The sequence below is a fragment of the Mesocricetus auratus genome, unplaced genomic scaffold, assembly GCF_017639785.1.
Source record: "Mesocricetus auratus isolate SY011 unplaced genomic scaffold, BCM_Maur_2.0 Super-Scaffold_100676, whole genome shotgun sequence".
NCBI classification, from domain to species: Eukaryota; Metazoa; Chordata; class Mammalia; order Rodentia; family Cricetidae; genus Mesocricetus; species Mesocricetus auratus.
Window position 1 is genome coordinate 39,462,584 of NW_024429266.1, and position 13,126 is coordinate 39,475,709.

Consider the following 13,126-nt stretch of genomic DNA (forward strand, 5'->3'; position numbering starts at 1 on the left):
AAAGGGAGAGGGACCTCGTACTGACTTGTGAAGCAACCTTGTTTCTTATCTAAATTTAAAATGGAAAAAAAAATATATGTTAGTAATTATGGGTTAATAATTAAGCCAGAGCTAGCCATTAAGAAATCATAGCAAACACAAATAGCCAACAGCTTCCTAATTTAAAAAAAAAGTGAACAATAGAGAGGTTTACTGAAGGGGAATGGAAGATTAGAAGAGAAAGCCCAATGTTGCACTTGCCTTTGTCCTACAACTATAAATGTATCACTTTCTTTTTTAAAGAGCTATTTTATTTCTAATTATGAGAATATGTGTATTTGTGTATGTGCATGTGAGTGTAGGTACCCAAGAAGGCCAGGAGAGGGCATCAGATCCCCTGTAGTTAGAGTTAACAGGTGGCTGTGAGCCACTTGACATGGGTGCTGGGAACTAAATTTGGGTCCTATGGAGAGCAGCAAGTGTACTTAACGGCTGAGCCAGCACTCAGCAGGAATTACTTTAAAACTTAATTGAATTGTTGAGAGTTTAAATAAGTGATAACACCCCTCACAGACGGTAACATGGGGAGAAGGCTCCCTGCCACAAACAAATCAGTACAATGTAAAATTTTATTATTTTGAAATTTAAGAGAAACATCTGTTAGCATGAAAATTTATCTTTCTACCTAGGCATCTATCCCACTGAAATAAAAGCATCAAGATGTATATACATGTACATGTATCTACAATATGGTAGGATATCTGTACAAAGTTATTTACTATAGCTTTGTTCATGGTGTCAGCAATAATGGGATAGCTGAATAAATCACAGCATTTCTAAACATGAAATATTATGCTGTCATTACAAAAAGCAATTCAGAACTAGATCAGTTACCTTGGAAACAGTTTCATGAAGAAGAAATGTGATAAGCAGCTTAGTATATAAAATAACTGTATTTTTCTAAAAGCAAACAATGTAAGACAACAGCTCTGAAATGTGTGTTTTCTGTATCTTCTAAGATGCAGAAAGCACAGAACAGCACAAGCCGAGGTGGTGCTATTTTTTTGTGGAAAAGTGAGTGGCACTAGAAAATGAGGGAGAATAAAGGCAGGTTAAAACACATATGCTAACACACATGTGTATGCACACACATACACAAGTACCTGCACACACATACCCATACACACACACACACACACACACAAACACACACACAGAGCTCCCCCAACATCCTACACAGGCATGTGCATGCATACAAATACACACATATGGCTGTAATAAGAAGCATTGAGGCATTTACGAAATGATCTTGGTTTGTACAATCACACATGTGGGCATGTGCATAAGGAAATGAGGAGTGCAGCACAGGAGGTGACCATGGCTTACAACAATCTATCATGTGTTCTATAATGAGCTCGAAGAGCTGCCAGCACACAGAAATGAAAAATGTTTAAGCGAACAGAAGTGGTAATTACTTATTGGATCATTCCACACCATCTGCATGTATCAACTGCAAAAACAGGCATATAGAAGCTGCTTTTGCTAAAAGCGAGTTGACTCTTTAGGTAGGTCCACAGGTAACTAAAGCAGGGTAAGCTGGCATCTCTACCTTCATTTAGGATGTCTGTCTCCTTTCCTTTGGCTGAAGAAGGCACAGAGATAAGCCACTGTCCTAAATCTACAGGCACTTTGGATCCTAGGAGGAGCAGAGCCTCCCAGGATACATCCACATAGAGATGAGGGCAGTAACTCTCGAAGGCAAGGCTACACCTGGAGCAGAAGAGACCATCCTGTAGGGACCAGATGGATCCCGGAAGTGTTAGAACGATAAGGGCTACCCGGAAACTGAAGAGCTACAGCTGGAGCAGTGCTCAGGGAGCCCAGGAGAGCTGATCAGGGTCCTGCCCAGTTCTCTCTGTTTAAGCCTAAAGCCCACATCAGCACTTTAGAGACAGAGTGGGGTCTCTGGACTCCTTTATCTGCTCCTCTCCCAAGGTGGGCACATGAAATAGACCACTTTCCGCTGTCCGTCACCGTTACTCATCTCTCTTGTCGGCATGTTGTGACAGGGAGCTGAGCAGAGCCTGTTGGGACGACTGGAGCCAGGCTTCAGCCTTCAACGATCTGGGTAGCATTGTCACAGTGTAGCTCATAAGTGTGCATAATTACAATGTACCAATTAACAGGAAAAGCCCTTTTAACTGGTATCAGGACTGGAGAAAGAAACAATCGCCCTAACAAGTCCTGTCCTTAATGATGTGGTAAGTGCAAGGCCAGCTGCCGGTGTCTGTGTCTCCACTGGAGTACCTACTAGAGCAGATCACACCCCTCCCCCACTTTCTGATTCAATAGATTGAGGTGTCACTGATGCTCGACGAGAATGGGTTCTATCAGGAAGCTATCGCTGTGGAAACAAAGCAGCAACTGTTATTTAAAATAAGGAGTAAGGCTTACATATGAACAGATAAAGCATGCAGGTAAACACACACATGGCCATATCAGTCAATTCAACGGCTTGGGAATGGAGGCAGAGGGACTCGGAGCAGTTGATATCAGTTCTGGTTACTAATTTTACCTCTTTGTGCACATTGAGTTGTATATTTGAGTTGGTTGTTTCACTTATACAAACATTATTTTTGCAACGTAAAAACCATTCATAAAGAAAATTAGGTGTATTTAGTTATGAATGGATGGATGAATGAGTTAGTTGGATAGATATAGAAATACCATAAATGGATGGAAGGGAAAGGGAAAGAGGAGAGAGAAGGAGAGGTTAGAGGGGCTGGAAAGGGAGAGGAGGGGCCAGGCGGGAATAGCAGGAGGTGGGGGAGAAAGAGGGAGGGGAGAGGAGAAACTGGGGAGGGTCAAGGGGGAAAAAGAGGAGGGAGAGAAAAGCGCCCCAGGAAGGCAGCCCAGCAGCTGCTGGGCACTGGGCTCTCCGATAGCTCTCCTACCTCTTTCAGCTGGACACTGTCCTGGGTGGCAGGGAAGCTCTGGCTGAGTTCCTCTACTTCCTTCTCAAAAAGTGCACGCACTTCACTGAAGCCGGAGCTCACCGGCCCCATCAGCTCCTCCAGGATGGATGCCAGGAACGGCTGCACGCTCTCACCACAGCTTTTCTCTGCTGGCTGAGCCACCATTGCTGAAGAGGGAGAAGGTCAAAAGAAGCATGGCTCAGAGGCCACATCACAGCTAACGGGCCCCATCGCAAGTTCAGATGGGCAGAGCAGACTAGCATAACGGGTCCTTTGCCAGCATTCACCAGGCTGGAAAGCCATGCTTTGAGACCCAGGGTGTCTCCAGGACATCTCCTTCCCCAGGCTTCATCAAGCCCTGGGAAGAATTCAGTTCTCTGTTTGATCTCCACAAATGTGCAGTGGCCAAGTAAACTCACTCCCCACTGTCATCGTCACAGATAAACACTTTGTCATCTAAAATGGAATTTATCAGCTTTAAGTCATTTCTCTCAGGGCTAACGCAGTCGGTGTAACACCACCCACCTTCTACTACCAAAGAGACTTTTTAAAAACTCAAATATAATCTCAGGCAAACAGCACCGAGTTCCACTCAGTGTGCCACTCGCTTTCCATCCATGTCATTAACTTAAGACCAAGGAAAAACATCTTTCTGATGAGAATGCCAGGTTTAGTGACCCCCCCCCACACACACTGAAATCATAGAAGGGAGGAGGAAAACAACCTCACCAGCATCCTACCCTCTAGAGACAGACACCGTTTTTGATCTTGGCTCTGTGAAGCTGAGCAGGGTAGGGGATCTGCGTATTTTGGAGCAGAGGGCATGCTCCTGGCCACCTAGGTTCAGAAGCGGTGATGTGGCAGAGGAGGGGTGCACTACCCGACGGGGAAGAGCAACCGGATGAAGGTCAGCGGGTCACATAGCTCTGTCACAGTGTCACACAAGCAAACAGGGAAGAGGCTTTGCATACCCAGCCCCACCACTTTACATATGGAAAAAGGGGAGAGCTGACCGTACTAGATGACTTTACCAAGGCCAAGACTGTAATTCAGAACTGTGTTTAAGTTACTCTAGACATGCTGCCTTCATGAACTCGCTGAGCTACGGTTACCTGCTCATGACCTGTACGGGGACCAGCAAGATGGTTCAGTGGATGCAGGCACTTCCTGCCAAGCCTGAGGACCTGAAGAGAACTGATGCCTGGAAGTTGTTCTTTGACCTCCACACATGTGAAATGTGCACACCCATTTGCACATGCTCTTACACACACACACACACACACACACACACACACATACAGGGATGAATGGTGTTTGAAAAAATGACTTGTAGGAGATCAGTCCGCATTCTAGCGGGCAGCACTAACTGGACTCCTGGTTTACCAAGGAGAGAGAGGGAATGAAGATGGAGGAGGCCGGGAATGTGGAGGGTGAGTGAAGGAGGGGAGTTGAGAGTGGATGTAATCAAGATATATTGTATACAAGTATGAAGTAGTCAAAGGATAAGTAAAAGGCCCTTTTGATGATAGATTCAAATACCAACAATCTGAGTTTTGTAAAACTTAAAAAAAAGGACTTGTTTGAAACCAAATTGCAAAAGCACTTGCCAAGAAAAATAAACTGTCAGTTAGTTAACTTGGTGAGAGGAGCTGTTTGAAAAGCATCTAATTGGAGTTTCAGGACAACCCTGAGCATTGACAATTCGCCGCAATGATCTGGCAATGCTGGGCATATTTGAGAGGTGGGTAGAGATTGCCCGTGCTCCTCTCCTCAGCCTTCCCTGCCTGCTACTGACTGCAGAGTGTGCCAGCCCCGACCCCACCCGGCTCCTCCCTCCACTGGTGAACATCCACCTCATCAAGGCTCTGGGGTCCAGTTTACATGTCACGGACCTGGGACAACCTAATGAACCCCCCCACACACACACCCAAACTGTGGCCTGCAGGTATTTCCTTACAGGTGGAGTACAATTCGAATCCCACCTATACACACGCTGTGCCCTCTTCCAAGTATGCCGGGACGAGGCTGTGGTGACTACGCTGGTGTGACACTAATTCAAGAGCTTCCCTGATGTTTAGCGCTGCTGAGAAGCCTAGAAGACTGGTAGGGCTGGAGGCAGAGCCTGTGTACACTAGCCTTGGGGGGTCAGGAATGTTCCTTAACCATGGCCTCAGTTTTCTTAACTGTTACATTGAGGTGATCGGTTGTGACACTGGCGAGCAGGACCGCAGGGTTTCTCACACTTTCTAATCACCTAATGCTAAAGCAGTGCCTTCCTTAAGAGGCCTCCAGGTTTCTGAAATGGTCCTTTTAGTCCTGGCTTCTCTGGGAGCATTTATCACATTTTCTTTCTGTCTCAGCATCTACAAAATGCTTCACGTCTTCCATGTGTAAAAGTGCATTGACTGCAAACGCTTGATCCTTAAACTCAGCATGAACAGAACAAGTTCTTATTGAACAGATAAATGTGGAGCAGAACGGAAGATCAATGGCTTTACTCCCTAGTGCTTAGTAGAAATGGCGATTTGAATAGGAATGGTTCCCATAGGCACATATATCTTAATGCCTAGTCATCAGATCAGGGCTCTACTTGAGAAGTTGAGCCCAGTGTCTGTCTGTCTGTCTGTCTGTCTCTGTCTCTCTGTCTCTGTCTCTTTCTTTCTCTCACCTGGGGATCTGGATGCAGACCTCTCAGCTGCTTCTCTAACACCATGTCTACCGCCATGCTCCTTGCCATGACAATAACAGATGAAGCCTCTGAAACTGTAAGCCAGCCCCAACTAAATGCTTTCTCTTATAAGAGTTGCTGTGGTCGTGGTGCCTCTTCCCAGCAATAGAACACTGACAGAGACAACTACTTGATGCTCTTGAAACTTTCCCCAAATCCAACCCCGTTCTTCAATGCATCCAGCTTGTTTTAAAGGTAGAGAAGCAGGGGCCCAGTTAAAATGTGTCTGTTATGTTTGCCTTCCTGCTGCCTTTCTTCCTCCCTCCCCTCCTTCCACTTTCTTTCTTTGCAATGTCCCACTTTATTTTCCAGCCTTGAACTCACCATCCTCCTGACCACAGCCTCCTGGGTGCTAGAGATTACCACTGAGTCCACTGCACCTGCCTGATACTTTGTTTTTAAAAAGGATTGTCCATTACTTCCTTGCAAGAGTTATTTTAGGGAATAACTACTACTCTGGGAGCTACAGAAAATTAGGTAGAGACTGGTCAGATTTCAGCCTGGGTAGTTAGGCTCAGATGGACCTGGGAGGACAGAATGTTGGCAGTTTTAGGTGTACATAGAATTGCACCATACACTTGTCCTATGTGGGCTGTGAGGCAGCTCAATATCAAACAGAAATCACACTGATGCTAATCTGTACCTAGCTTTGGAGGCAATGCAGAAACACACCCACAAACACCACACACTTGCACAATTAAGCCTCCTCTAACTTCCTCCCAGGAGAAACCATCCTAAGAGCTCGGAAGCAGGTTGAACTGTAGTATGTAGTATGAAGAAGTATGAATTGCAGGGGATAATCTGCCAGGCAGACAACCCCGTGTTAGACAGGCAACCTCAGGAGCACAACATCTGTCTCAAGTTCCACCATTAGCCCAGAAGACACTTAGCAAATGTTCAGTGTGGAAGTGATCATCTGAGCACTGCTGAGAAACGGTCACCCAGGAGCTTGCACGCCCTCCCTCCGCAGAGACATTAGGTGTGCTCTGTGCATTGGGTTCAGGACTTAAACAGAATACAGGACTACAGAAAGTATCCTATAGACCCCGCCAAGGCTATCGAAGGCTTATGTGTGGGGATGGGCCAGCCATTTCCCGCCAAGGGCCAGGCAGTGGATATCTGTGGCTCTGCACTCCTTAAGGTCTCACTTAAGGTTCCAACATCTCAGCTCTGATGTGGCAGCACGAAGTACTTAGACTGGGAACTCGTGAATGAACATGGCTGTGTTCAATATGACATCATCTATGAAAGCAAGTGGGAGCAGGCCCAGCATGAGGATCACAGCTTGCCAGCCACGCTCTTGTCAGTCCTTCCAACTTCAGATTAGGAGACTAAGACAGACAAGTGTCCTCCTCAAGAACACCTGACTGGCTAATATGCACACTGACTTGGGGCTACAAATACAGATTGACTGACCCTGAGCAAAAATTGGAGGCTTTTCTGTTAAAGAAAACCATGTTCTTTACCACAATACACAGGCACCACCACCAAGCAGGAAGCAAGATTCCCTCTGCCTTGAGTGTGCAAAGCAACCAGGGTAAGATGGGGATCCCTAGAAATACTACAGCATGCTCCTACTACAGCTGCTATTGTCTCCCCTCAATTCCCTGGGCTTAATCCTTCTCTGAAGCCAGACATACTATCTGAGGGCAATTGGTTCTGGGACCCCCCCACCCCCACCTCAGAGGAGGCCAAAATCCTGGGACACTAAAATTCCTGCTATCAAATGATATAGTCTTTTAACAGAACCTTGCACATCCAAACGTACATCTCAAATGCTTTAAGTCATCTTTGGTTTACTCGTAATACTGAATTCAATGTAGATGTCACATAGCTGTCACACTGTTGTTTAGGGAATAACAGGGAAGTCTGCACTCGATCATCGCCGACACTTTTCCCTGGGCACTTTCAATCTGTGGTTGGTTGAATGTGTAGATGTGCGAGCCCTGGGTACAGAGGGTCAACACATTCGATGCATGGCTCTCCAAGGGGCCAGCTTATTTATTAGAAGCAGCAGGGGGTTCTCCACCAACCTCTGATCTTCCCAGTTAGGAAGTTCTTGGAGTTCACAATCTGATCCATGTCTGAGCGGATGGTCCCTTCCAGGCCCTTTGTCAGAGCTCGGCACTCCTCCTTCAAGGCACTTAATCCTTCCGACACTTGGTGCTGAACCAGATTGTAGGCTTCCTCCAGGAGCTATAACACGGAACAGCACATGATCCGTGACTAAAGGAGCCAGGGAAGCAGGGAAAGCAGGCCCATCACAGACTCTCCCATAAACAAAACCGAGCACACATTCAAACTTCAAGTTCAACCTTGTTTGGATTAGTTCTTATGTCAGTGAGAAGGAACAGGCACAAGGCAGACATTTTTCTACCTAGGAAGGGATTATTTTAAAACAGAAGAAGTAGAGATGGGGACGTTCATTTTGACAGCATGGATGCAAAGCAACATTGTCACTTACACTAAACCAGGCCCTCTTCCTCTCATTCTTCTTCCCCTTCATTTTCGGAAGCAGGTCGGTCTGAAGGGTGGGCAGGAGCTCCTCCATCACCAGCTTACTCAGGACCTGCAGGGAAAGGAGGATCCCACAGGGCATCAGTGGACCAAGGTCAGCTAGAGGTCTCACGACAGCGTCCCTGTCCTGGGCTACACGGGCTCAGAGGTAACAGAGGTGCGGGATGAGGAAATAGAGACTATGAGGACTGATGCTGAGGATGGAGATATGGCTGTGCATATGATAAGCAGAGGAAATCTTGGTTCACAATCTCAGAGGTGATCATTCTTCAGCATTCACAGGGAACAGACGTGGCTCTATTGTTGTTATCACAATGGGAAGAACATTTTCCTCAAATTTAAGCTCTTCATGTTCACACTAAAAGGACCTCATGCATTTAGAATGAGAGAGGAGGAGCTTTCTTTTTCCAACGTAATGTTTTTATGGATAATTTGGGAGTTTCACATAATGCACCCTTTACACCCTGATCACATTTACTTCCCAGGTCCACTCTCCCCTGTGATGCCCCACAAAGAAAAGGAAAAAAAGCAAAGCAAAGAAAAAATTACCAAGTCCAATTTGTGTTGCCCATATACTCACTCACTGGCGCATGGGCAAGCTCCCAGTGGGCAGCCCCTTAAAGAAAACTGAGTCTTTCCCCAATTCCACCCCTGCCAGAAGCCATCAACTGTGGAGAGCTACACTTCAGCATCTCTGTCACAGTTTTTAAGAGTTGAGAGGGGAGCTTTTAATGGCAGATAGGGCATCCTTAAACAGGATAATCAAGTTTAAAGTGACTACTTGAGCCTGGTCTGTGTCTTCCTACGACTATCATTCTTTCTCAAGCCTCCTCATGTCTCCTTCTCCTCGCTCCTACTCTTCCCAAACATGCCTTCCATTCTCCGTGCTTACAAAAAGAAGGAAGGGGCAGAGCAAAGAAGAGGTGGCAACAACTGCCAGACCACTCCAGGCTCCCACCACACTGCCCAGTCCAGTGCTTGTGTCCTCCATCACTGCTAGCCTGCCCAAGGAAAGGGTCGGTGTGAACTACCTGGTGGGATCCTGTCCTAAAACAAAACAAGCAAGACAAAGCTGCAGAATAGTTTCACTTGCTTTTAACTCGTGTTAACATCTCATTGTTTCATTGTGTTTTAAAGGGGAAGGGCACATGTCATTAATAAACATCTCCCAGGCTGGACTGCTATGGGAGAAATATTTTGCTTTATAGTTTAGAAGGATTGTCTCTTGGTTCCCTGGGGGAAGGGATTTCCTTCCAGGGACACACAGCCATCTGGGCTAATGTCTGTGGCATAAAAAAGCTAAAATTTTTTCTTATGTTCTCTTCTCCCACTCTGCTTTCTGTATGCAATGTCACTAAACCCAGAGATCTGTTAAAATCTGGCTACTTGACTGCAGTAATGCCACGAAGACAGAGTTCTTTAGGAGAGCAAGTGGCTCCTTTTCTTGGCTGTAGATCATCAGATGGCTAATTCTGCCATTTCCCTGTCATTTCCTGAAAGCCAAGGTTGGCTGGTGAAAATGTTCTCAACAACATGCTAACTGTGAAGTGCAGACCTTTGGACCTTTACTGTAAACATTCCCTGTTGACAGAATGAAGACAACACTGTGTTTTAACAGCGGCTTTGGCTTCCTGCTGCAGTTATCACTGGAGGAGGGAGCTGGAAAACAACTACACACTTTCAGTTATCCAAGAACTGGCTGGAATGCCAGAACTGCTTATGAAAGTATCATTCAGAAATCTAGACCCTGCTACGAAAACAATAGATGGAGAAACTAGCACCAAATACTATGAAACAATTTGACATATGTGTACTAAGCAGAATTAAAGGGACGTCGAAAGTTTTCAGAGTGCTTTGTAGGAATGTCCCCAAATCCATCCTAAAATGTTGTGCTGATCGATGCACTTGTTCCCTTGGGTCTGAGCAGTACTCCACACTCCACTCATAACGTCCCCACCCCTCCGTCTCCGCCCCAGTCCTGACTTGGGGTGTCTCTGTCGCTCAGACTCACTTAACCAGGGTCTTCTCAGGGGCGCAGCTCAGCTGCAGCAGCTAAAAGGCCAGGGCACTGCTGAGGGTGACAGCAGGCAGCAGAGCGCACGACCACTCAAGACACCTGGTCTGTGAAGTTGAAACAATATTTATCCAAAACAACTGACCTCCTCCTTCTCATAGAAATTCAAATTACATTGGGAATTAAGGAAGTTCTCTCTGAGCCCACGGGTCAGCCACAAGCCAGTGGACACTCTCACAAGCTCACTGGCCTTGGCCTGTCTTCAGGGCTGCATTACGGCAGGGTGGAACACACTAACTGGACTGAGCGACAAGCAGGCTGCTGTCCTGGGCCCCTGGGCTCCTGGGAAAGGAGCTTCTGAACTCAGTACAGCCTGAAGGGTTCCCATCCTTGCAGTGTGGATCTGCCTCAAGTGACGAAGTGACAGACAGGACTCTCACATGCCTTGAAAATTCACTGATGGCCTTGTGTTTGCCTTTCTTATCCACTTCATCATTAAGAGATGAAATCGCCATTTTTTTTGAGGAAATTATAAGAAATATATGCAAGCATCATGGAAATCAGCAGGTTAAACAATTCAGTTCAACAGGTAACTCACAGTCCACAGGCCATATGCCACATCCTGAGTGAGTTCTTGTTTGGAACCTAAGCCCAAGAGCTATCGAGTGTGGCATAAGGAGACAGAGATAAGAGGGACAGAGACTAAAGCAAACTTAGTAGGAAATGCTGTCATGGCTGAAAAGCCTTAAACTCAAGAATCACAAGTATCCTAATTTGTCCTTCTGCAGAGGCTGGATTGATTTTGAGCATGAGTGTGAACGGATCTGAGAAGACACGAATGTTACACACAGAGGCCAGAGGCAGCCAACATTCCATTTGGGTGGGCTTGCAGTTTCCTGGTCTTTCCCACACAATGTTCCAAGAAATTTGCTTCTATTTTACAACTTAGGGACTTAACAAGAAAATATGTCTGGGAAAAAAAAGAAAGAGGGGGAAGAGAGGCTACCAGGGTGGTGATCGGGTAGGGGTTGGGAATTGCCCCAAAGCTGGCAGAGCTTGTAGTGCCGAAGCCCAGCCACACCTTATCCCACACCGTCTCGCTCCATCCTGACACCACCTTGTCCCTCTCTGCCCACTCAGGGTCACCTGACCTGGCCAGCTCTCCATAAGCAAGGTCCTAAGCCTGTGGGGCTTGTTGAAGGAAAGTAGCTAATCTAATAAATATAATAATAAAGGCTCTCTGACCTCCCCATCAAGTAGAGTCCACTGTTTTACCATAAGGACCCTAAAGATCTAATTTTCATGATTTTGTATTTTAAAGAGGAGAGAATGTGGCTGGAAATTTTAGCTGCTGGGAGTGGAGATTAAAATTTCATCACACATAGAAGAAACCCAATGTGCCATCAGATTAATCAAAATGAACACAACAAGCAGGAGATGGTGGTATGTGCCTCTAATATATGACTAAGGAAGTTGAGGGAGGAAGGGGAAGGGTTTGAGGTCAGTCTCATGCTGAGACTGTGTCCCCCAAAACAGAAACAACAAAACCCAAACCACTCACTGAGGGCCACACCACCTTGCTCCCTTTCAGACTGAAAGCTCTGAGGAGGGGTGAGTCTCAGTAAGGATGCAGCCCCTTCTGAAGGCAGGCCCCATGTCTGACTGGCTCTTTGGCCCCGGGCCCCTGTGTTACTGAAGGACTGTAGGTTAAGTGTATCTGTTAGGGGCTGAAGGACTGTAGGCTAAGTGTATCTGCTTAGAGGATCGCACTCAATATCATTTGAATGAAGACCAGTCTAGAAGGAACGGGCAAGACCTTCAATGTGGAAAGTTTTCTGGTCACACAACCAGGCAGCTCTGTGGGCAGCCAGAGCCAGTCTCACATACCTGGCTAAATAAAAGCGAATAATAAATACACCTGCTACCTGCAGCTACTTGACATTTTTGCAGATTTTCTCTCATGATTTCATTTGGTAGTGTTCATGGCTCATATTGACAAGTAGAAAATGTGTTGATGCTTTTACCAGCATACAGATATTTTCACCTTAACATCCTGCTAGGCATGCTATTCTGAGACACTGCTCTGCCTGGACCTTTGCCTAAAACAACCATCACCATGAAGGCCTGCCATGCTCATGTGAATCCATCCCTACTAGGAAGAGAATGACATAAAAAGGGTCATTCAGCTCTCTTGAATTTTAGCACTTAGCACATGCTAGCCTAGAGGAAAAGGTACACAGAAAACACAACCGAAATACCCAGTCCCAGCGAAGATCTATTAAATATTTGTTTTCAGTGTAAAGGAATGTGAACTGACATACGATTAAGATTGTGAGTGAGGCCGGGCGTTGGTGGTGCACGCCTTTAATCCCAGCACTCGGGAGGCAGAGGCAGGCGGATCTCTGTGAGTTCGAGGCCGGGCTGGACTGACAGCCTCCGAAACAATACAGAGAAACCCTGTCTCGTAAAAAAAAAAAAAATTTTGTGAGTGAAAGAAAATATGAAGCCAGTGCCGTAGCCCAGCTCCAGGAGACAAAAAATACCAACCTATCTCCATGGCTAGTGTTAGGCTCCCAGTCAGAGGCAGAAGACAGCCTTCTGCTGTCCACTCACATACAACCCTGAGACCATCATCTGCACAGCAGGAACCATTCTCTCGCGTGAGCTCAGAATCACAAGCACCCAGCAGCGTGCTTGGCAGAGAGTGGGCACTCGGAAAGTTACTGTCTGCATAAGGTCGCTTAGCTACCCTGTGCCTCCCAGTTCCGTCCCTCTAACTTCCCTTCCCGCTCCATAAGACTGTCAGGACAAGGAGACTTAGGATTTGAACGTTATAAAAACCACACAAGAGCATTGTAACACAAGTCTCTCTGCTAACTGTTAAATGTGTTGTCTATTGTCTTGGCTAGTCAG

The 13,126-nt window shown here is 46.3% G+C and overlaps 1 protein-coding gene across 1 annotated transcript in view; it reads right to left on the minus strand.

Annotated features, from left to right (window-relative positions):
• Positions 1-13,126, minus strand: part of Niban1 (niban apoptosis regulator 1) — a 145,447-nt gene that overhangs the window by 17,790 nt on the left and 114,531 nt on the right. The window contains exons 7-9 of the mRNA XM_005071273.4: positions 8,147-8,251; positions 7,716-7,878; positions 2,934-3,121 (exon numbers count right to left, since the gene is read on the minus strand). Of these exons, the coding sequence (XP_005071330.1) occupies positions 2,934-3,121; positions 7,716-7,878; positions 8,147-8,251 (456 nt within the window). The remainder of the gene's footprint in view (positions 1-2,933; positions 3,122-7,715; positions 7,879-8,146; positions 8,252-13,126) is intronic.